The sequence below is a fragment of the Neopsephotus bourkii genome, unplaced genomic scaffold (genome assembly GCF_033783945.1).
Source record: "Neopsephotus bourkii isolate Nb327-2 ecotype Australia unplaced genomic scaffold, CSIRO-AGI_Nbou_v1 NB_107, whole genome shotgun sequence".
NCBI classification, from domain to species: domain Eukaryota; kingdom Metazoa; phylum Chordata; class Aves; order Psittaciformes; family Psittacidae; genus Neopsephotus; species Neopsephotus bourkii.
Genome location: NW_026900624.1, coordinates 919,550 through 943,726, shown reverse-complemented (window position 1 = coordinate 943,726; position 24,177 = coordinate 919,550). Strand labels below are relative to the sequence as shown.

At 36.2% G+C, this 24,177-nt stretch overlaps 1 protein-coding gene across 1 annotated transcript in view; it reads right to left on the bottom strand.

The window, feature by feature from the left end:
• Positions 1–6,124: 6,124 nt before the first annotated feature.
• SCYL2 (SCY1 like pseudokinase 2) overlaps positions 6,125–24,177 on the bottom strand; it is a 38,385-nt gene continuing 20,332 nt past the window's right edge. The window contains exons 8-18 of the mRNA XM_061357254.1: positions 24,036–24,161; positions 22,443–22,619; positions 19,275–19,397; positions 18,014–18,127; positions 17,425–17,557; positions 15,483–15,601; positions 14,705–14,805; positions 13,891–13,957; positions 13,670–13,759; positions 12,668–12,787; positions 6,125–12,100 (exon numbers count right to left, since the gene is read on the bottom strand). Of these exons, the coding sequence (XP_061213238.1) occupies positions 11,453–12,100; positions 12,668–12,787; positions 13,670–13,759; positions 13,891–13,957; positions 14,705–14,805; positions 15,483–15,601; positions 17,425–17,557; positions 18,014–18,127; positions 19,275–19,397; positions 22,443–22,619; positions 24,036–24,161 (1,818 nt within the window). The 3' untranslated portion in view covers positions 6,125–11,452. The remainder of the gene's footprint in view (positions 12,101–12,667; positions 12,788–13,669; positions 13,760–13,890; positions 13,958–14,704; positions 14,806–15,482; positions 15,602–17,424; positions 17,558–18,013; positions 18,128–19,274; positions 19,398–22,442; positions 22,620–24,035; positions 24,162–24,177) is intronic.

The window sequence follows — 24,177 nt, the reverse complement described above, 5'->3', positions numbered from 1 at the left end:
TTCAGAGAGTGTGCTTCTGTTAACTGTGATTCCTCATACAGCCTTGCAAGCAGCCACTTCTCCCAGTGTTCGTAAAATGCAGTCCTGAACACTTTACAGATATTTAGCCATCAGAGTCATTCACACCCTGACACCAAGATCCTGGGAAAGTCAATTTAACCTTTTAGCGTCCCTGCTGAACTTATATAAAGACGCTTCATCTCATGCTGTGTGATCAGCCTTATCAATAACCAAGGGCAGCTGGGGTCCTCCAGTGGAAACACACTCAAGTGCAAAGCGTTGTCACAGCCTGGGCAGTTGTGGTCAGACTAGAATAACCTTGTTAATTTTTAATCATTTTCAGTTCAAGGCCATGTGATCACATTGCTGTGCTTGAGACCTGCATGTTGGATGACAGTTTGCTCTTGTTAGTCCTTCGGAGGAACGTTCCTTTGGTAAAGCGAGTTGCTTATCCGTGGACCTGGGCTTCCCGCGTGACTTTGTCTTTTTGCTCTTACCAATAGTTCAAGGACTAGAAAATCCTGGGTGCCCTGTCTCCTTAACTTAAGGTTTATTAGAATTAAGTTTAATATGTACATTTATATGTTTCAAAAGAAAATCTCTTTGGAAGTTTCTAATGCGTCATCCTTCATTACTGGTTTCTCCCTGCATCCCACTTTTGTTGCTAATGTATTTTTGGAAACATTTTAATTGTCTTTTATGGCAATAGCCAGATTAAGTTCTAGTTGGTCTTTGGTCCTTCTAATTTTCTCTCTGCATAACCTCATCACATCCTTCTAGTCCTCCTGAGTTGCCTGCCCCTTCTTCCAAGGGTCATAAACTCCCTTCTATTCCCTGAATTCCAGCCGAAACCCTCTGTTCAGCCAGGCCAATTTTCTTCCATGCTGGCTCCTCTACCAACACATGGACACAGTCCGCTCATGTACCTTTATGATTTCCTTTCTGAAGAAAATCCAGCTTTCCTGGACAACTTTGCCTTTCAGGACCCCCTCCCAAGGGACTCTGCCAACCAGCCTCTTAAACAGGTCAAAGTCTGCCCTCTGGAAGTCCAAGGTGACAGCTGTGCTGAAACCCTTCCTTATTTATTCAAGAATCAAAACCTCTATCATTTCATGATCACTATGCCCAAGCCAGCCTCCAACCATCATATCACTCACTGAACTTCTGAGATGGGGACACAGCACTCAGGGAACATAATTGCTCATGTGATACTTGCCCATGGTCAGCTTTTTCAATGGAAGGGACTGCAGCAGCCTTAGCTTTCTCCTGAAACCAATTATTTCCCAAGAAAAATGACAACTGTGGCTTTCACCTAAGAGTCACTTTCATGCATTATATTGCCAACAGAAATCACAACTGTCGATACAGTAAATCAAAGAAACAAGAAGTTTCCAGACATAACAAAGAGAACACACACGTCACAGCAGTGGCCATGTAAAAAGAAGTGTGAATGAAGGTCAAAGTAACTGAGTGTTAGCTGAGCGTTAACAGAGTTAATACTGCGTGATAAAACTTTTCAAATCACAGACCTTACCACAGTACCTGATTGCAAGAGCCTGTGTCATCTACATGCTCCCTGGAAACAGAGGATTGTCAGCATTACAGTTTGAGTTCAGGGTTCAGAGGGTGAGATCAGGGTTCCTAAGTGGGTTTACATCTTACTTTCCAAATGAATTTCTTCCCTGACTTTGTACATGGAAAGTTTCGCTCAGATGACAAGCATATTTTGTCATTAGACGTGAAACTTCTGGGTGAAACTGTTTCTCCCTTTGTATTTGTATAGTGCCTAGTGCACTGGAGACCCTATTTCTATCAACATCTGCAAAAGTCATTGTCACATTACATAAAAGCGGGTACTACAAGAATCTAGCCTTGAAGACTGACAGCATATGATGTCAAAGATAAAAGGGGGTGACCTGGGATCCCATGTTACATGAGGGTTTGGATTAAATAATCAAAATTGTTCTTCAGGTTTTGAAATCTATGGCTTTACAATGTCTGCACTATTTCTCTGTAAATGAAGATGGATTCAAAGACTTCAGGATTCTGATTTCTAGTTTACCATATATGAGAATTGACTCCTTTCTTCCTACATCAAAATGCTTTGTGCTGAATCAGCCCAAATTAAATTGTCAGTTGCTCTGTATCCCTGTAGCAACACAAGCACTAGTTTCAAATGGTTAAAAAATTCACCTTTAGTTTCTATTTTCTGCTTCCTGATCAGATAGCTGTTGGGGAAAGAAATCTGATCACAGTTGGCCAAGAAATAAAAGTAAAGGCTCCTGGGATGCTAACAACAAATTACATAATAATGGAAATAGGAATTCTTATTTATAGTTTTACTTACTGGAAAGTGCTAACTAAGTGGTAATTTCTTATATCTCACACAATAAGTAGGAGGGCTTTTAAAGCATTTCTATGTGGAAAGTTGCTATGTGAAGTACTTGTGTTTCCCCACAAAGAAAAGAACAGTGCTCTATATCATTACAGCAACTGCTACAGATATATTTAATGATGATTTCTGTGCATACAGGAATACACTGTTATTTAAAAAAATAGGTTCTTTTTCACTTTCACAAGGCAGTACAAGAAAAGCCTGTAGCTGGATAAGAACATTTCTGTAATGTTTGCAATTTATTCGAGAGTTGCTTGGGTTATAGTGACACCTTATGGCAGTTCTACAATATCTTACAGATCGTTTGAAAGTTAAGATCTTTTTACATCCTGTCACTGTCAGCAAGGATCTGCTTTGATGTTTTTAGAAATACCTTTTTTCTTTTTTTTTTTTACTCCAAAGACCATTCCATCTCTTCAAATCTGCGGTTTCCCTTTCACCCTTACTAGGAAAGTACATTTTAAAGGTGTTTTAGTGTTGTCTTCTCTCCATGTCTAACAGGTAATCTATGCCAGGCAGTACGTGTTAACATGCTATTCAAAAGTATCTGTGGTGATACCCAACTTGTGAGTACAGTGTCTTACTGGATTGATTCACCAAGTATAGCATGTAGCTCATTGTGTTTCTTTAATCCCAGATATGAACTCTTTAAAAGAAAACATCATGATAGGAGTCAATAAAAAAAATTCTGTCCTTTTAAATACTGTTGAAAATCAACCCTGTGGCATATGTAAGTACATGTCCAAACCAGCTACTCTATGAAGATCACAATTTGTAAATCCTGTCTCCCTGGGCCTCTCTCTTACATGGATTTTCTAGTGTTTAATAGGAGCTATCTCACTTTATAGCCCTTCCCTCAGCTGTAGTGCCAAGTAGTCACACTAATGAGCCAATTGCTTCTGTAAAACTTATGTGAATTCCTTACACTCCCATCAAACAAGCATTGAAAGTGGGCAATAGGTTCAAAGTTGCAAAGGGCTGAGAGGGAATGAGGAAGAAGGATGACTGAGCAGTCACATTCATCCTAAAAACAGAGCTAAGAATCCAAATATGCAACTTTTTTAATCTCATTGAACAAATTAACTGTTTAAAATTAGTATTTTAATTCCTGTCAACCTGTGTCAGTGACTAAATAGAATGTCATTTCTTACAACCTATAAATTAAAAATTTCAAGACCCACCTGTTTTTGCCAGACTTCAAAAGATATTCATCATTCTAAGGCAGCTGAAATCACTGGCTAAGCACCTAGCACCAGCTGCAGGGTTTTTGAAAAAGTAGTGAGGATATCAGTCCCTTTTCCACTTAAAATCACTGGTTTTTCAAAGTTAAGAAACTGAGTAACACCGGAGAAGCAAAATGTTCTCCTCCCTTACAGTGCATACAAAAGAACTGAAGAAGGATGCGATTCATCAGCTTCGCCACCTTGAAGGACATGGCGAACAGTAGTGCACAGTTCAGGACAGTACGTGTAACTACTAATACTTTTGTTCAAATAAATTTGTTTTAAAACACACAGGTTTCACAAAGTTCCTTTTTTATGAATCTAATCTTTATGCAGCTTTATATAATGAACGTTTTATCTACTTTCACCAGAAAATGTGTGCTACAGCAAAATGGGGGGGGAAATGAGCAACTTACTCAACTTTCTAATCACAGTCATTCAATCTAACAAAGTAGTCATTTCTAACAAAAATAAACACACAGAAATGAAACATTCCAGTTAGTGTTATCTCTAAATTAAAGTTGAGCTCAAGCAGCTGCCTGTCAGCAGTAGTTGTCAGGACCAGTTAAGCTCCCTCATGAGGCTGCAGCAGCCAGCACCTTCTGCACAGGAAACTTAGGAATTTGGGCAGAGCATATGGGGACTACCTCAAAGAAAACGGGTCCATGCCTATGGGCCTGGTGCTGGCTATTGTCATTTTGGCAGGTGGCAGTTTCCACTCTCCTCTCTTCTTCCCCTGAAATCTGCCTCTCTGCTCTGAATTATTACTCTGGAATCTGGATTTGGTAATCCTCTGGATCACTTATCTGGAGCTGCTTTTAACATTTTCCCTTGAGTCTCACGCTGCCTGTAGGACAGATAAGCAGAGGAAACATATGCCTACTCATCAGCCACCTCCATCCACCAGTCTGGCAGCTTGCCAGAGCTGCACCACCAAACAGTCATAAAGCTTCAGGTTATGCTCTTTTCTGTTGCCCTGATAGCAAAGTAATAGTCCCCAGGTGAAGAGCAAAAGTCACAAAGTACAGTCTTCAATTCAGCATTCTCTTAACAAACAAATTCTGCACTAGAAACAAAATTGTCAGAGCCCTTTGATTTTTGTTGCCCTTCTGTGATTTTACATAGACATGCTCTTGGGTTTGTGCATGGGTAGGAGTTTATTTCTGAATTTCTGGTTTATAAGTTTGGCACAACAAATTGAAATCCACCTTGTCATCCACAAAGCCAGTTTTCCATATACTGAGAAACTGCAATAGTCTCCAGTTGGTGATGTGAGTGCAGGACAAAAGTGTATTTATGTCTGGCAACAGGAAGAGAACATCAAATTAACCATTTCTCTTTGCATAACTCCTCACAAACAGCTCGTTTCCTACACCTCCTGAGCTGCCTTCCTCACAACTGCAAACTCAATAGGGTAACACAGCGCTACAAATATGGATATAAAAAGGATTAACCTAACGTTCTAGTGTATGACATACCTAAAGGAGGGACTAGAAATATTTAAGCGATGAAGCAGAGACAAGTAGTTGTCAATATCAAAATATTGCAGGCAAACAACAATCTATTGCTAAGATTTCCAGCTTTTCCTGTTTGAAGTCTTAGGTTATGAAAGAGTTTATGAAATTGTCAATTTTAAGCCACAAGAAACCAACCCAGAAAGTCTGGATTTCAGTACTTGAGACCTTCCAGCTTAAGAAACAGGTAACAGTTACGGATCCTACCAATGTTACAAAATGGAAGGGACAAAGAGAACATTACCACAGAAAAGGACATTCAAGTCAGATCAAGACCGATCCACTGAACAACCTAAGGCAGGCATTGTCCTGGCAGGGTGTCATCGAGTATGTGTCCACCTTACTGAAAGTTCACTCTTACTTTCTGCTACTATTGACTGAAAGCTGGCCTATAACAAGGCTGTACTCCTTTGATGGATACAGCTTGTGGGAAGAATGGGGATGCTGTCATCCTGGAGCCATCTGATGCTTTCTATTTCAACTTAATCCATCTTTTACTGTCTCCTCCATAACACCTCCAGCCAATGACGCTTCTGAGCGGATCATAGCTGTCTCGATCACTTTATACCAGACAAAAAGCTGAGAACTAGCTTCCTTCAGAGTGTTGGCAAACTCTAAGCCTGACAAAGCAGTGCATCTTGAAGACCAGGTTTAGAGAAAGGCCCAGTTGCTTGGTAAATGAGCAATGAAAATGCAAAGTGAGATCACTATATGGCATTGGAACCCCAGATTCTGACATGGGCTTAGTATGCTTTCAGTAAATGCTCGTTTTAGAGATGCCTAGTGCACGATTTTTCCCCAGGACTTTTATTCTTTGCATGAAGACAGTATGCAATCACATTCTAGAGATGTCTGGCGAGCATCCACTCTAAGAAATCTAATCAAACTTATGTGAGATAAAATGTATTTCAAACAAAATAGAGTGATAAAGTTTTCTACACGTCATTCTTAGTTAATTTAATTGAAATTTTGAATAAAAATACCTTCTGACATGAAAATATGAAAAGTTCATTTATTTCCATAGGCAACCTCAGAGTACAAAGTGATATGAATTTCTCGAAACTATCACTATACCTTTTACATATTTTAAAGTAGCTGATCTAAAAGTTGATACAAGAATAAATTTGGTTTCGAGGAGCTGTCCAATAAACCAGATATACACTAATGCCATGCTATGACAGTTGTATTTATGAATCACAGCTGACACTACAGTAACATCACTTTATAAATCTCATGAGAATTTTAATGTTTTACAATCAAAACATAAAACTACCACTAGTACAGAGACTGTACGATTAGACAAACAAGTGTTAAATATTTTGCACAAGGCCTGAGTTCACTATAATAACACATTCTGATTCACAACTTCATCTCAGAAATCTGTACAGCAAATAGAACTGTTGCAGAGGACTTAAAGACAATAAAACTTCAGGGACTCATTTGATCTGTTGACAGAAGTGCGAGGCCTGGAAGGCAAGAGGATTTGATGGGTAAGTCCAAGGTTTTACTGCCTTGTGTAATTTCCTTGTAAAGCAGTCAAAACCTAATAGAAAGTAAAGTACAAGGCAGGACCTCACTTCAAAAAATCAGCTAACCCATCTGAAATCCTCCAGACAGGTTTCCTCACAGCTATTTCAGAGTAAAAGTTCACAATTTGTATATAAAATGCAGCATATCTCTTAATAAAGAACGAAAAAAGTGTCACAAATACAACAGGGTTTTTTTTTTTCTGTTTTTCTCTCTCCCCATATTTCTTCCATTGGGAATGGCACAAATCAGTGATATTCCACCCACCCCAATAAAAAACTCTTAGTCAATAAACAAAGGTCACTCAAAGTCAAAAACTTCATCAGGAATGAGAGATTCAGTGTTCATAAACTTAAGTTTTAAAACTTGCCTTTTCTGCTCAAGCAATGTAGATATAGGTAGACTAAGCATGTAAATTTTTAACAGACAACAAAAGTATCATATATCCATCTTATCATTCTTAGCCTGTATGGAAGCCTTGTGGAATTTGATTAAAATCTAACTTCTCATTTAATCTTTTCTCTTTTGGTGCAATTGAACTGAAAAATCTAAAATCCTGTAATCTATATACACACACATACTTATCTATCTATAGCCACAGATAACATTACAACAGGGGTTATAATACAAAAGTTAAAACATTTTTCTTACTTCAAAAGGCCATTGGGGTATTTGTTGAAGTTCCACATAAATGTGAAACAGATGCTGTTAAAAAAGACAAAACTTAACAGGAAAATTTTAAATAATAAGGCTTGAAATGTTGTGCACCTATACATCAAAAAAAAAAAAAAAATCAGCTTTTACTTGGGGTACTCAACATTTGCGCAGATCTGTAAGGCCACAACTTCCCCACATTTCTAACTCACATCACCATTGAGAGAGGAAGACATAGTATCTTCATTAAAACAAACTAGAACATTCCACCCATGTTTTCTTTCCCCGTATCCCAAATAATTGATGGACTCCTTTATGATTCAAAAGACTCCTCTGATACTACTGTTCTGCGTTGCAGGTTCCAAAGGCTGTTCTGTGCCTTATTCCCAACGCTTGCATGATGAAAAGAAACAGAAAATCTGTTCCCTCCCCCATCCTTGAAATACCACTTTTGCCATTTTACTGTCAGTTTCAATCCTATTGAGTGAGGCAGACCTAGGGGATTCTAAGATAATCTTTAACTCAAGTTATTTCAAGATTCCTCCCCATCAGCCTAAACATCAGCCTCTTAATCCTTCCATCTAGAAGGATTAGTTTGTTTAAGACTGAGTTTTCAAAGGATACTTCAGAGATTTTCATACTTCAAACCAAAAGGAAGCAACAATTCTACTACAGAAAATGTTGTCTTGGAGCAGTCACATCCATTTAGCATGCACCAGAGCACCTAAAGCACAACTGATGTTTATATTTAAGATATGTAGCTATTTCCGCTTCCTTTCTCCCTTTCTAGTAAACATAATAAAGATAAATCAACTTAAGAATAGAATTTACTCCCTTCCCTTTACCTCTCCTTTACAAATGAATGTAAAACAAACCACTTGGGCTGGGCAGTTCAGCGCAGACCCTGCTCTCATTTCCACACTGCAATGAAGTATAGTGGGTACACACAGCGTTGGCTGTAAGATTATGATATAACCTGCCAGGCTTCCATATTTCTTCCTTTAAATTACATTTGATACTTGAATACAAAGAGATAATTTTTTGTGTTGTAGTACTGCTCAAAGCAATAAAAAGAACTTGCATCAGGTTACTTTTTCAGTAACAGAATTTGCAATTTCTTAATCAGATACCAGTTTCAAACCTGAGTTTTCCATTTTGTTTTGAATTAGGGCTAGGCAAGACCCTCTGTTTCAGGCCAATCCAGATGTAACACTGCTTTCCATCCAAGTTCAGAAACAGAAGGCCCCTGAAATGCTCACGTTTTGTAACATTGTCCCTTCATCTTCCTCTTTCCCAAACAATAAATTGGATGTGAAGTACAACCGCTGTTCTCCAAAAACTGTATTCGCTCTAGCCACCAGTCTTCCAGCCTCTTGCAGGGCCTCAGAATGACGTCTTCTAAGTGGAGAGATAACTGGACAAGGCTTCCTAAAGAAAAACTATTGTAGCAGGAGCCAGGTGGCACATGGTCTTGGTAACGTACCTCCTGTAAGTCCCCTTTCCATTAAGTTCAGTAGAAATAACCAGAGAACTTCACACATGCCCAGTTTCCTGACACACTAAGTAGGTTGCACCTACAAGGAAGTCGGATTCGACCCTCCCATTTTAACTGAAGTAATTTTCTCTTTTTTGTTTTCAAGTAACTGGAAAAATTTTGATAAAACTTTCCTAAGCACCCTTTTCAGTTTTTCTATTCTGGTCATTCTGAAAATTGCAGCAAACAAAAAATCAAAATCACGTTCTCAACTATAAATAGAACAAAAAAAAATCTTGTTACTTGAGCTAGATAAAGATCTTATTCCATCACATTACCACTGCATAGAAGACTCTCTCTTAATTTAAACTTGCAGGACTTTTTTTACTTCGTTCTTACAAACCAGTTTATATTCTCAGATAGCCCATGCCAAAAACACATACTTCAAACCCCACAGTTTAGGAGGCTTAGTATATAAGATCAAAACAAAATGTTTCAGTTAATTTTCCCTCCATTAGGTTAAATTAAAATCCAGTTCTGAAAAAAAACCCAGTCCAAGGGGATCAGTGACTGAAACCCCAGATCAGAACACTGACATTTAAGACTGCCTTTACTACGGATGTATTAATTTAATACATTGTAGAGTCCTAAGAGATGCTATTTTTAATATAAACTTATTTTACAAATAATTTAGAGGAATACAGATTCAAGTAATTCTTCAAAGGTTTGCCTTAAGTTACTCCAACAACTGTAGCTTTCAAAAGTTGACATAAAAGATGACATTAGTGTGACTACAGTATCTAGTACTAGTAACCATACATGAACTTAAATAGTATAACAGTTCTAGTATTGTACTTGAATTTACAGATATCTTAACATAACCTACAATGCTTACCATGAATATTAACATCACATAAGCATCACAATGTGTTGGGTATTGTTTTCTAAACCACAATTTCACTGGTCCCAGGTATTTTAAAATAATAGGACTAAGGCAGCAGTTATAACACATAAACAATTCTTTAAGAAATATGCTTAATGCTATTACTGCTTGTGGTAGAACTGTGGAAACATAACAAAATAAAAGTCACATTTACAGCATAAGGCCCTTTGGTTTCTTAAGCAGCAAATGAAAGACCAATCTCTTCAGTGAAAGGCTTTGAAAAATAAAGCATGTAGGCTTTCCATAAAAAAGGTAACTAGTTCTTTCCTTCTCAAAATAGCCAGCTATAGTCTTCAAAATATCATGTAAGAAAGCTCCTGAAATTCCTAGGAAAGAAAAAGTTAAAACCCAACAGTAGTATCTGATAGAGTAGAGATTCTATCATGGGCAAGCTGAACATATACTTTCTGGGAAGTAGAAGAAACTACTTTACGGATTTCTGGAGAGCTTTATTGAATTTGGAGTAATACAATAAAAAGGATCTGAAATAACCCCATATTTACCATATATTCTAGAGCTTACAAATCTGTATTTGAGAAATTGCTTCATATCAATCTATCCTACCTAAGAACTTGAGTTAAATTAAAATGAAAGTTCATTCTAGTCGAGCCAATTTATGGCAGTCTGCTTTTTCACACAACCATGTGCAACTTGTAAAAGGCTCTCCTTCTTCATCTTCCTAACGGAGCCAAAACCTATGAAGTAATAATTCCAAGGTATTTCTGTATAACTCAACACTCTTGTGTTTAGTTACACAGAAATGTTTAGTTACACAGTTGGGGTAGTCAACATGTGAATTTTACAGAGAACATTCTTTTTAGGAGGTAACTGCTCATATTCATTCTTTTCACACCAGTCAGAAGCAGTATCAAATTAATCAAAATAGTAGAATATATAATAAAAGTGATTAAGTCACCAATGCATTTTAAAATCCTGCTTAAGTGGTATATTGCTTAAGCTGTGGGGCTGGTAAGAAGAATCTGGCATTATAAAAGAGGTTGTAAACCAGCATGACTGTTGAAGCAGTGTTCTTACTCTGTCCCAAACTTGCCCAAAATTTTAAAGCAGCTTCTTATACCTCCTGAATCTTGCTGTAGTTTAATTCTAACAATCTTGCAAGAGAAGAAATTAAAATACTTTCTCTTCTTAGTCTTTCACAGTTACAGGTTAAAAGAGCCTTCTATGTAACATGGCTATCAAAATTTTGAGGCAGTGTAAGAATTTACTTTGTGCAAACTGTTATAGGGCAAAATGACAATTTGTGACACATTCAGGCAACACAAGTCATCAATAAGAATTTAGCAGACACTGAAAGGACTAGGCTGCAGGGCTCCATTCACCAGCATTATTATCCCTCTTAAACATTTCTGTGGAATTTAAGAGACAAAATTTTGTTGGTAATTTCACAGGAGTTGAGTACACTTCTGAATAATTTTGAAATACTGAACTTCTTTTTCGACTGAATATATGCATTCTACCTTCAGTGCTCTGATGTTCAATAAAGAAACAGAAATTCTTTAGCATGTCAGATGACTTTGCACTTACACAATTCTCTGCAGTACCAAGTGAATGCAAAATCAGTCTTCTTTCCAGTGCAGTCTTTCTTTTGCTGGGTTGAAAGTTTCCCCAAGTCATACTTTTACTAATTTAAAAAAAAGAGATGTTAATCAGCTTACCCATGATCCAATTTCATCAGTCTTTGAAAGAAGAAAACAATACATGCTACCCAAAAAGATCTTTTAAGTCATTGCTAGCTGAGCTGCTGTTTGTCATTGTGTTTGCTGCTTGTGCAAAGTTCTGAGGAGCAAAGAAAGGATTACCCTGTATACCAAAGCCAGGCTGTCCTAACATGTTCATCTGAGGTCCCAAGACTGAACTGCTCGCATTTGGGGAGCCTTGTGGGGGTACAAACTGATTAACCCACTGGCTTGACTTCTGTTGAGCCAACTGCTTCATGCTAACTTTGGGTTTTTGAGGACCAAAAAGATTATCTAAAGCAGACATATCTGGGGGCTTGTTTTGTTGTGTCAGTGGAGAGATTGCAGATGCAGCATTCATAGGACTGTAATTTGGCATATTCGCAGTTGGTACAATGTTCATCGTGGTTGTTCCTGTTGCACTTGGACTGAAGAAATTCTGAGCGGTGAGACCAGGTCCCATACTGAATCCAGCAGTCTGAAAACTCATATTAGTATTTAGTCCATTTGCTACATTTCTCTTTGTGTTGTCAACAGGTGATGAAAATCCCATTCCAACACCCATAGAAGGGACAGAAGAGAAGTTGTTTGAAGATGTAACTTTAGCTTTGTTGATTGAATGGCTAGTCAAAGATGACATATTATCTATCAAGGTATCTGTCAAGTCTTTTGTCTGCAAAATACATAAAATGCAGTTAAATGCTTTTCCTGGGCAAACACTTTTGCAACAGTCTTTATTATTGCTCCTGCAGAAGCAGCATTCATTTTTCAGAAATTAAAATTTACTGCATGGAACAGCACACAAAATGTAATTAGACACAAGAGCAATTAGATTGTATTTCTCCTTTTCTACTTGGAATTTATTGTTACACAGATTTGTCAACTAAGACTATATACAAAGTACTACTGTAACAATTTGCTTACACATCCCCAAGCCCTTTATATATTTAGTTAATAAACTCTTCAGAGCAAAAACCTTTTTTAATATGTGCTTTTTCCTTATGTAGAACAATGGCCTTCCAATAATAATGTCACCTTTGGAAACTCCTGCAATTTAAAAAGTATGAAATATTGCTAATGATGAAAATGGAAGACAGATGAGAATTTACTTTAGTTTTTCCTCAGCTGTGCCATTGTACTACCAACGAAAAAGGTGACTCATAGGAGAAAATAAATACACTTGAAAGGAGAAAGCATCACAACTCCAACAGAAACAGTGCAGTAGGTTGTTCTTTCTCACCTGCTTCACTGGAGGTGTTATTGCAGTTGTTTGTGGCTTAAGAGGTTGCTGGTTTTTCAGCTTTTGCGCCTGTTCTTGTTCTTTAGCTAGCTTTTGCTTCTCTTCCAGTGTAAGTGATGCCTTTAAAAGGGAAAGTACTGATACTAAGTTGCACAGAATGATTAGTCTTACATAGATGTTTATTTCATAAAAAGCACTGTCATCTCAATATGTGGTAGAACAATACATGTTATTTATAAAAAAGAGAAAAGTGCTAAGCACAAAATCTAGTATAATATTTACCATCCAGCTAAAAATTACTTAGAGGAAACGAATACACAATCAAAAGTAGCATAATGAGAAACTGGCAGAATTGGACAGATATCAAATAAGAAGGTATCACAACAAAACCATTTTAGCTTTTTCTTCTTAACATTAGGCATATGAAAAAAGTATTCTTCACAGTTTTTGGGGTTTATATGGTTATCAGCTGGCACTTGAATAGAACTGCAACCTACCACAGAGTTGGAAAGAGAATTTTATTTTAAGATTGTTCAAGAGGCATTTCAGGATTTGGACTCTACTTTTGTTAATGATGAAAGACAGAATCATAAAATAATTCCCCTGTAGTCTAAAGTTAGTTAAAGAGTTCAGACAACTAGAGATAGAAACAATATAATGCATAGATTCTGGGGAGCCATTTTCGTAATTAATAGCACAAAAAGGAGAAAGAAAACGATCAAAAATTTATCATCCTAATTGCTGCCTACTTTTTACAAAGCTATTTTCAAGGAAATGCTTTCTGAGAAATTCGAGAATATGATTTGAACATTTTGAACATTTGAACACTTGTTCATTCAGTGGATCTTCACACGTGACTATGTACAGTGCACAAAAGCAGTTAGTTTTTCTTTTAAAGCTTTTAATATGGTAAATATTTACACATACTCTCTTTATGCAAACCTATCAGCCTTGTATTAGACAGATGGATGTAACAGAATCCCAAACCAAAGTGAAACGCACCTTTTTCTGTTTTGATGACATCTCATTCTCTTTACTATCAGACCCACTAGTTAGAAGGTCAGTTCCGCTAGCATTAAATACTTTGTCAATCTGTTTAAATTCAAAGAAACAAAACTTAGTTACTTGAAATGCTGTAATTTAAGGAAACATAAATATTGACTATGTAATATTCAATTTTGAATTGCTATATATAAGTAATGCTGTAAAATATTGTTGCTTACCTGATTACTTGTAGTATTGGGTCTTGCCTCTTCAGACACACTCATTTGGCTAGCTATATCCAAGGATCTACATAGGGCAGAGTATACATATTAAGAAAAGATGATTTTTCAGTCACATCCACAACACTAATTCAGCAATGCAGACTATTCTTCTGCATTTAATTAATATGAACAAATTACATTATGAAAGCACTGCCATTTTTATAGATTGCCTGCAGGAAAACTGGGAAATAATCTAAATTGTAAAGGTTTCCCACTGATCATTTCACATAGTTTTAGTTCCTCCTTTTGAACAGGGTCACACAGACTTCAAGTAGCCCAAGTTAATTTGTCTCAGAAATCTCACCTTGTATCAGACTCCACAAAATAGCTCTAAATATCTTCAAATATCATAGCCTTCTAGTAGGCTACAATGTTTATGTTTCTCCAATACAGTTTTCTCAGCAGCTACAGAAAAGCAACTTAGCATACAGAATCAAGACATAAACTGTATTAGTGGAGTTCAGTACACTTTTAATTCACTTAATGAATGAAAAATTATTGCCTTAAAATAATGAACTGTGACTAAACAGAATAAAATTGAAGTTTTTTACTCCATAACATAAACTGCTAATATCGCAGTATTATCATTCTAGGACTAATAAATCTTCTGACAACTGTGCTTATTTGAGGTAGCTCTCAACTACTGGACTAAGAATTACCTATATTTTTATGTTGCTTTGGCTAAAGCTTTCTCACATTTGCTAAAAAATTAACAGAAATTTATCTCTGCTCACTTGTTCTTTCTCTAAAACAAACATAAACTAACACTTACTTTTGTTGCTCTTGCATGACATGAAGTTGCTCAAGTTTTGTTTTATGCTCTGTCTCCAATCTATTAAGCATATCCTTTATAACACAAATAAAAGAATTGAACTGGAAAAGAAATATACAAGAAGTTTGGATTTTGCAGTGATGGAATTCAGACACATACAACTTAAAAGGCAACACCTCATAAAACTTACAATACACAATGTTAGATAAAATGCACATGTCAAAATAATTTATAATCCACCTTCACTATCTTGCATTAGATACCCAACTACAAGCAGAGTGTATACTGGAACAGTGAAAAATACATGACACTAAGGGAAAAAAGGGGCAATGCAGACAAAAAACACAGATGAGTATTACCAGATTCATTAAAAAAAAACATTCCTATTAGGTATTCCATTTCTTATTATTACAAAGCAACATGACTGCAATCCCACATTATCTGCAACATTTACAAATAAAAGGGAACGCACATTAAGACTGTACTTTAGCTTTTAATTTGAATTGTCTTTACGTTAGCAGATAACTGCTTTTGCAGGATATTTGGAAGGTGACAGTATTCATCTTGCAATTTGATACCAGATCAGTTAAATCCACTGAAAAATAACAGGCTTTAAACATGTAAATACAGTAATAGTGGAAGGTTTTGTTTGTATGTTTGTTTTTACAACAGGTGGACATACCACAATGTATAGATTTATGGATTTTTCTCTGACAATAGTTTGAATTTATTCTCTGCCAATTATTAAGTAAAAGCATACAAACCATCATGTTCCTACCTGATTGAGATTAAGATTGTTCTCAATACTAAGAGGAATCAGATGGGGCAATACTTTTCCTGCAAGCTGTTCCTTTGTAATTCCCAACTTCTTATGCGTAAATGTACATTTGTAAATACCTAACAACATTAAAACAGCAAAAAATTGCTAAGTTTACTGAACAATGTGAGCAAACTCCAAGTAACACACTTGAATATGTATTGATATCTGAATGTACATTGGCTCTGTGTGCAAGCAGGGACAAACAAGTTGAAGAGCATCATAAAAGGAAGCTAAGTACTCATCCATAACAGAAATATGTTATAGCAAGAGCCTTTGCTAAAGTTCAGAACAAGAGGAGATCCAAAGCAATAATTTCCAGCTATGAAAACTGATAGAAGTCAATGCATTGTTATGGTCAATTGCCTGAGAATATGCATCTTTGAACAGATCAATATCAACTGAGTTAACCACAAACCAACAAACTGCCCCTGATAAATCAGCTGTGTTAACTAAGGATACGTTCTCTCTTGGCACAGTGAAATGGCTGGTTTTAACTATAATACTGTTCTCTGACTGCATTTTACAAAGACTCCTACCTAGAAGTTTGGGGCTGTGTTACACGCAGAATCAGAAATGATGCATCGTCATTATCTGTTCTAAAATCACTGAAAAAAGAACACTGAGAGGCATGAGGGATCCAGTGTTAAGCCTACAAGTTCTATGGCATTTCTGACAAGATTCCTTTGCTTAAATAGTCCACCTCTGCTGGCAAACACTGACCATACAATGATAAAAGAAGCAGCTTTCTGCACTTTCTATGGTTAGTGTTAGAACAAAACTGTCAGCTGGCCAAAGAAGATATCACATACAAGATGGAAGGTATTATAATTTCAGAAAAAAGGAGAGCCTGAGTATGTAAAACTGGTTACAGCCCATCATTTCCAAACTAGGGCTCACTTACGCACTGTATCCAAGTAGAATTCAGGAGTAATACAACTAAAGGAAAAGGCACACTGTCCCTCATTCTCAGGCAGCAAATACAAGTCAAAGCTGCAAGTATTGAGGGAGACAAGCAGCTTTAAATCAGTACAGAGAGATGCCTTCTTGTGCTTTTGAACCAAACAAAATAATGTTGCCATCACATATTACTAAAGCATTTAATGAGTTGCAGGTACAGTTCAACTGTTACAAATGGTCTTTTGTCTACTTCTTTGTTGTCAACAAGACAAATCGTTAATGTTTTTCAGACTTGGCTATGCAGTCCTAGTTCTATCTTGGCAGTGGCTCTGGTTATCTGGTCTCCTTGAGCCCATTCAAGATGTTAAAAATCACACATCCCTAGTTAGACAAGCACCTGAGTGGCACTAGGAAAGCACACTGGGAGTGAGGCCTTCTTTTCCATATAACAAGCCATTCTTGGTCTGTTTGCTCTTTTGTGAAACCTCACACAGACGATGCTCTCTTCCAATACAAAGGTATCCATGTTTGCTTAATGTCCAACAAAATGAGTTTAACTAAACTTGCAGTAAAGAGCAGTAGATTTGTAGACAACCATTTATAGCATCTGACATGCAGGAGTGGCAGGAGAAGGCAACAGTAATACCTTAAAAGCTCCAGCAAGATGCTCAGCATCTGAAAGAAGATGGATCATATACTCAACAGCCTCTCTAGCTGTGTGAACCATACAGTCCATGACAGTCTCACAGCTCAAGAACTGTAATGAGTACTCAGAACTGCATCCTGCCTTGAAGACTACAGGTACATGTACTAGTGTTCAGAAGTGCCAGCAGTACACAAGTAACTTAAGGGGGAGGGGAGGCATACTTAAAGAAACACAAACTGTAAGTTTTTAAGTCATTTTAGCAATACACTATGTAAACATTACCAATGATAATTCAGAAAGCTCTCAGATTTTCAACACCAAAGCACAAAAGAGGAGAAAGTTGAAAGTATTAATTACCCAAAATTCCCATTAGCACTGCTGGTTCCTTGGATGGAATTTGTTGTAGAAACGGTAAAATATCATCAAGCACAAACCATTTGTCCAAGTACTCCAAAATCTTACCTAAGCACACTAGTGAGTTTACTCGGACCTGTGAAGTATGACAAGAATTAAACAATTACTGTATTTTTGCCTAAGAAGAAAACACAACCTTACAAAACTCAGAAGAAAACAAGAGCTACTGAAACTGCAACCTGCGTATCCGAAAATCCAAGACAAGTTAAAAAGACCCTTTTTGCATCATGAAAGGATAACACACATAGTTACACACTGCTCACAACATTTTGTTTTTTCTGCAGGAATAACACTGTTAACATATATTATTGTGGAAGACACCAACATTTTTACAGTATCACTAACATAGTAAGTTGTTAAACACTTTAAAAAATTGTTAGAGTAAAAAAGCAAGTAAAAATTAAAGAGAAATCTCAAAAAGAAATCAGAGCACACTAATAGGCTTTTTTTGAAAGACATAACAAAAAGTCAAAGTAATTAAAGTTAACAACATTATCTGAGGACTGAGAGATAAAATTATTAGGATACTTACAGCAAGAGAAGAAGTTTGCAAACAGGCATTTTTAATTCTTGGAATTAATGAATTTTTCATTGATGGGTAATCTATTAAATTGGCAAATGTGGGAATTATGTTTAGACAAAGCTCCTACAAAAAAAAAAAACAAAAAAAAAACAAAAAAAACCAAACCATATAAGTTTAAAAAGAAACATGCATATTTATTATAAATCTAGAACTAATATTACTCAAGATCAAAATTAGTTTAAATTATCTCAGTAAGCTTTACTTTTAAACAAATATGAAAGGAAATATCACGTTCAGATAAACTGACCTTAATCTATCACTCATTTAAAAATAGCTAGCATAATAAAGCATCATGATGTGTAAACAGAACAAAAATGGAAAACAGACTTAAAAAAGAGGATAAGTTTAAAATAAAATATTTGGATAGAGGGAATATCTTGCATTTTCACATAACACCTTGACATAAAAAAACAACTTTTACATCACACTATAACATTTTCCTACATAAGTTAAGAAAGTCTGAATGAGAGACTACCAACAGCAGTGCAGCAGCACGACAGACCAAAAGACAAAATAGCATATCAAGATTGAACAAAAAAATATAATGCCAGATATTTAGAAACAAAACCCTTTCTCCGCAATATCGCAAAGGCTTTGCAAAGGTCAAAGTCACCTTTGATTATCCAAATCCTTCTTGAAGGAATATTTTATCTCTCCCTCCAACTCCTCAATGCCGCTGGGGAGCTGGAATTTAATTCCAGTATAAGAATGACTTTTTTTTTTTAAAAAAAGAACCTTATAAAGGGTTAGAAAGCATAAACAAACATTAAAATACAGATACATAATTTTTTTTCAGGAGGTATATTAATATGATTTTACAGCAAATCTTCCAAGGTAACTGTCAGCACACATGCTCTTACCACTAGGACCTCAGAATGAGCCACCTCTGGACTGGTAAGAGCATGCATGACTCCATAGTTTCTGCTTCATCAGAAATGCAGTATAAATGTGCATCCTACTTTTTGCTATGGTAGCTAGTAAGATAAGAGGATTAGAACAAGAGTGATGTGGTCATTCCCTGGAAAATAAGGGAACTGTATTTTATTTTAAGAAAACAAATTTTCTTTCAATACTCAGGAAAATATTACACAGCTTTATTTTTTTCTTTTTTTTTCAAGTAAACAAGCACATGTATACAAATTGTAGACAGAGCAGCTTAAAGAAAATATATAAAAAAAAATATTTTAAATAAGGGATGCAATTACTATACCTGAATCTGAATTGAAGGTGCTTCTAAGGCTCTATAAACCATTGGTAGAACACTGTTCTTTATTTCATCTGGTGGAGTTTTGGTTAGAAGCAAGTCCATTTTTTGCAGGAAAATCAACAAGATCTATAAAAAGAACACAATTTAGAATCCAGAAATTTTAAGTTCAGAAACACATACTTACAATTTAAAGTGTGATTATCATACCATAAACACTTCAAAAGTTTTCTCATAACTCAGTAAATGTGATCACTTACCATGTTGCTTGCCTGAAGGCATGGAAGACAAAAAGAACTTTGACATATTATTGTACTTTAAAAACAGCAAATACAAATGAAACAAAACATGCATGTTCTAGACTAATCCTTCTGAAGTAAGAAATCATAAACCTAAGGGAGGATTTCTTGCTTTTATGTACAACATGGTCTTTTAAAATACACCCACAGAATATCTTTATACACACACTGTTGTCGAAAACGCCAAACTTTCAAAAAAATGTGGGTCAAATGCTGTCCTCAAAGCATTTGATCACAACTCCACATATAAAAGCTCTATTCCCTCTGCATCTAGAATCAAAATAGGGACACAATGAAAAGAATATTACAGCTATTATATGGACACAAACAACCTTTATTCTATTTCACATGGAAATTGTGTATCATAAAATCCCCTCTCTCCCCCCATCACATCACATTAACCTAAAAATCAAAACCATGATAGCACTTTTACATACTGGGATTCACCTTGCTTAGGCTTAGCCATCTGAAAGTTAGTTGTTCAGTTACTTATTCAGGCTCACTCTCCAATGCAGAGAGCTATGTAACTCGTAAGATTCATGTCTCAGATAGGTGAGATAACTTGCTACAGGTGACATTGACTGTCCATTGATCATTAGACTCATTTCAGAAAACAGGTTAGACTAGATGGATGAACTGTGATGAATTCTATCGCAGGAATAATAAAAAGCCAAGTATTTCATAGGAGGAAAAGATTTCAGTTTTGAAGACTAAAAATATGTAGCAATCAGTGTTTGCATTTAATTGTTTTTGCAAATCTGAAAACTACATGAATGAACCCTGTTATTTAACAAGAAAAGCTCCTTTGAAATATGAACCGCATTTGAACATAACAGACTGTTTTTAGTTAAACATTGTACTAGTATGGTAATTTAGATTACACAGAAGCAGCTCAGCTGTTTTTCACTGGCTGTCAATGCTTTTGAACTCAGAGAACAATGCTGAGCAATTTTTGATTTCTTACTCGTCTTCAACTAGAATATACTCATGCTGTTCCAATGAGCCCCTTTCATTTTTAGCTGTCTAGGGTAGTATTTGATACTTTTTATCTACTTAAGTAGAAACTAAGATGTTACAGTCACACACCATCTAATAAGCACGCATCAGCAGTTGCACTCTTAACAATAATGCTAAAGATGTACTTCATTCATTCATACCAAGCCCAGTACTTGTCAATGTACACTTTGGTGTACTGAATTTAAATATGAATTTGCAGCAAAACATATGCAAACTGTCCATGGATTTCCCTAGCTATAAATCAAGGGTTTGCCTACACTGGGAAGCTATGTCAGAGTAAGTTAGGATGTTAATTTACAGTACACCTGTTAGTCTCCAAGAACATGGTATGAAGGAGCAGTTTAACTAAATATTCTATTTTCACATTATAAATTCCCCCACACAAAGTCATTGGGAACACTGGATAACAATTTCTTCAAACTGAATTACAGTAGCTTCCCTATGATACATGCACTTCCTAAGTACGCTATGAAAGCCAACCAATAGACCAGCCCTCATACAAATATAGAACATCTTGAGGGAGTGTTTGGAATAAACACTGGCACCTTCTCTGTCTATCCCTCTCCACGAGTTACAAACACACAGGAACAGAATATTTTTGCCTTGCAGTCAGACCTGGAATTCTGTCCTCTGGCATCCTGAGCCCTTACACTTTTTTTTCCTGAATACCTAGTATATTAACTTTCAAAACCTGTCCTTTGCCATACTGAAAAGACCATAAAGTTACAGTGAAATAAGTTATCTAGTACTTAGTCTGCATTAAAAATGTCAACAAAAGGATTTAATATATAGTATTTAGAAAGCTACAGAAAAACATCACAAAGCTTGCTCTTTATGAGCTGACCCCAAGTCTGTATATTTGTTCCCTCATTTCCCAAGAAATCAGCTCTTGCACCCATTATGCTCCAAATGCAAAACTTCTGAGACAAACATTTTGCAATGATCATTGTCTCACAAATCTGATGTTAAAAATAGAAAAACAGAATGTCACCTTTTAGTATGAAACAGCACAAATGTTCACTGGCTTTTGAATAGTTAGATGTTTCACTTTTCAATACAACAGCAAAGCTAACATGAAGCCTCATTGTACCAAAGTAAACATCACTAAGTAGTTCTAATTTTCTGAGGTATTCCCAATTACACAGTTCTCTCCTTTCCCCCCTCCCCAGTACAATGAATGTTCTCTGATCTGGTTTTCTGAAACCCAGAAACAAAAGATCAACTCGTTCATTCCTATGTTTATCTTGCCCTTTAGTGCTCTGCAGTGAATTAATAGCATCCAACAGTAAAACAAGGAGAGCTAGAAGGAATGCACAGCTGCCTTTTATCTGTGGAGGTACAATGTTTATTATCAATAAACAGTGCTCTTAAGAGAGTGTCAAAGGGTCAAAGCTGCACCTTATCCACTCCACCCAGTGACAGCAACGTGGATACAAAGCATAAAAAAAAAACCCCAAAAACAACAAATCATAAGTTCAGCTACTGTTAGAATATGTGCAAATATTGTACTGTACAACCCTGTTCGGATCAGCTAGGTAAGTTATAAAATGCTTACAAATATACCTTTGACAACCAACCAAAAATAAGAACTGACTGGTAAATTAGATTTTTCCTTTTTTGCTAATCTCATCTACAAATACAGATATACCCTCAGAAAACCCATATGAAGAAGCAGAGGCAGAAGCTTTGTGAATTTCCTGGAAAAAAAATCTACAAATAAAGACTGACTGCCTCAACAACTACAGAGCAGGCTGGCAAATCTGTGTGCAGCTGGAAAAGGGAAATAGAACAATTATTCATTTTTCAGGGAAAAAAAATTACAAAGAGAAAAACTGTAATCTGAACAATATTAACATACCTGGATTGGTTCTTGCTGCTTAAAAACAGGACCAAGATCAGGCAGAATGAGCCTGACATATTCTTCTTTGGTGCATTCCTCAGCAATAAGGAGAACGTTAGGCAAGACAAAAGGTACCATATCAGGATTCACAAATTCAGAAGTCAAGCAGGGCAAAATTCGCTGAACTATGACACGCTAAAAGAAAAAAAACAAAGCATGCATCACATTGTACTGCACTGCAGTTAAGTTACTATTGTGCCAGCTCAACAGCTTTTGTATTAATCTGATTCTTACAAAAAAGCAGACAATTCTCGATTTTGAACTCTTATTTTCACAGTATAGTCTAGCTAATTTACACTATGCTACTTTGCTTTTCTCTGCACTCAAAACATAACTGAAGGTTATAACTGTGAAGGTCAACAAAAAGCAATTAACTGTACAGAAAATAGCATTTTCAGCCACATATGTGAATTACGAAAACCTTATTCTATCTGCTTTCTTTAAAAAGACGTTATCACCCCACAAAAAAAAAATAATCAGTTCTTCAATAACCCATTACTCATCAAAAAAAACCAGATAACCCTACTATACCTCCCTATAAAACTCCAGATACATTCCCTAAATGGGATTCTGCTGATGAAGTATGTATTTACACTGCAGATGTCTACTGTAGACATCCTTATATGCTTTTGAAGTCATTAAAGAGAAATACACAATTCAAAGGCACAGTTCATTTCCTCATAAAATATACTTTTTAATACAGAGGGGAAAAAAAAAGATTATTAGGCCAGTCAATGGCTGTCTTAAGCTAGGTGAAATACATACCATCTATTTTCAAATTCAGAGTATCAATGATTTTTGATCAAAGGAAAAAAATAACTAAAAAGAACAGAGTTATGAAACATGAAATCTGAATTTTGCACTGTGTTGTTCAAAACAGAATTAAAAATAAAGAAATTTAATGCAATGGTTGAGAAGCTAAACTGTTATGTATTAAACTACATACGTATCCAGCTACATTTTCTACCACATACGCAGTATGACTTACGTTAACTAAGTAACACAAAAGGAAAACGAGTCAGTCTAGACATAGCGTCTAACACTACACAGGAGAAATCTGTAATGACAGACATTTGCCTTTGAGGTTTCTGGGCACTGCTAGCAGAAGAAAGCACTTAGTCTGTTGAGGGAAGGAAGTTTTGCGTCATTCAGCATTGAAACACTGCCTTGCTATGAAAAAACTTGAAGCAGCCTTCCTGGGAGAAAAGGTGGCAACACGACTTCAAAGAGCTATGATAGCATCTGGAAGCAAAGGGAAAGCCCTGAAAGTGAAGACAACTCCCAAAGCGGGATGAACTACACTAGGACACGGCTCCTTATACATACTGATAGCACAACTTGCCACTTTCCATTTAAAGAATTGATAGCTGAGGAGTATTTCTATGCCAATTATTTGCTAATCTCTCCTCCTTTCCTACTACTCTATTCTGACAGTCTCATGGCAGTCTTTTAGGTAGGATGCTACATAAAGTCCAAATTCCAAGATCTGGTATGTTAATAGACGTTCACATGTTTTTAAACTCACTATTTCAAGACGTCATACAGACATACCTTAGGTAGTTTTGGTAGAACCTTTGGTAGCCCTTTAAAAAACTGTGATTTCTGAAGGTTATCCCTTTGAAATAATGAATCAAAATACTGAAGCGTCATTGCTCCTACATCATCGAAGAATGGTATCTAAAAATAAGATTAA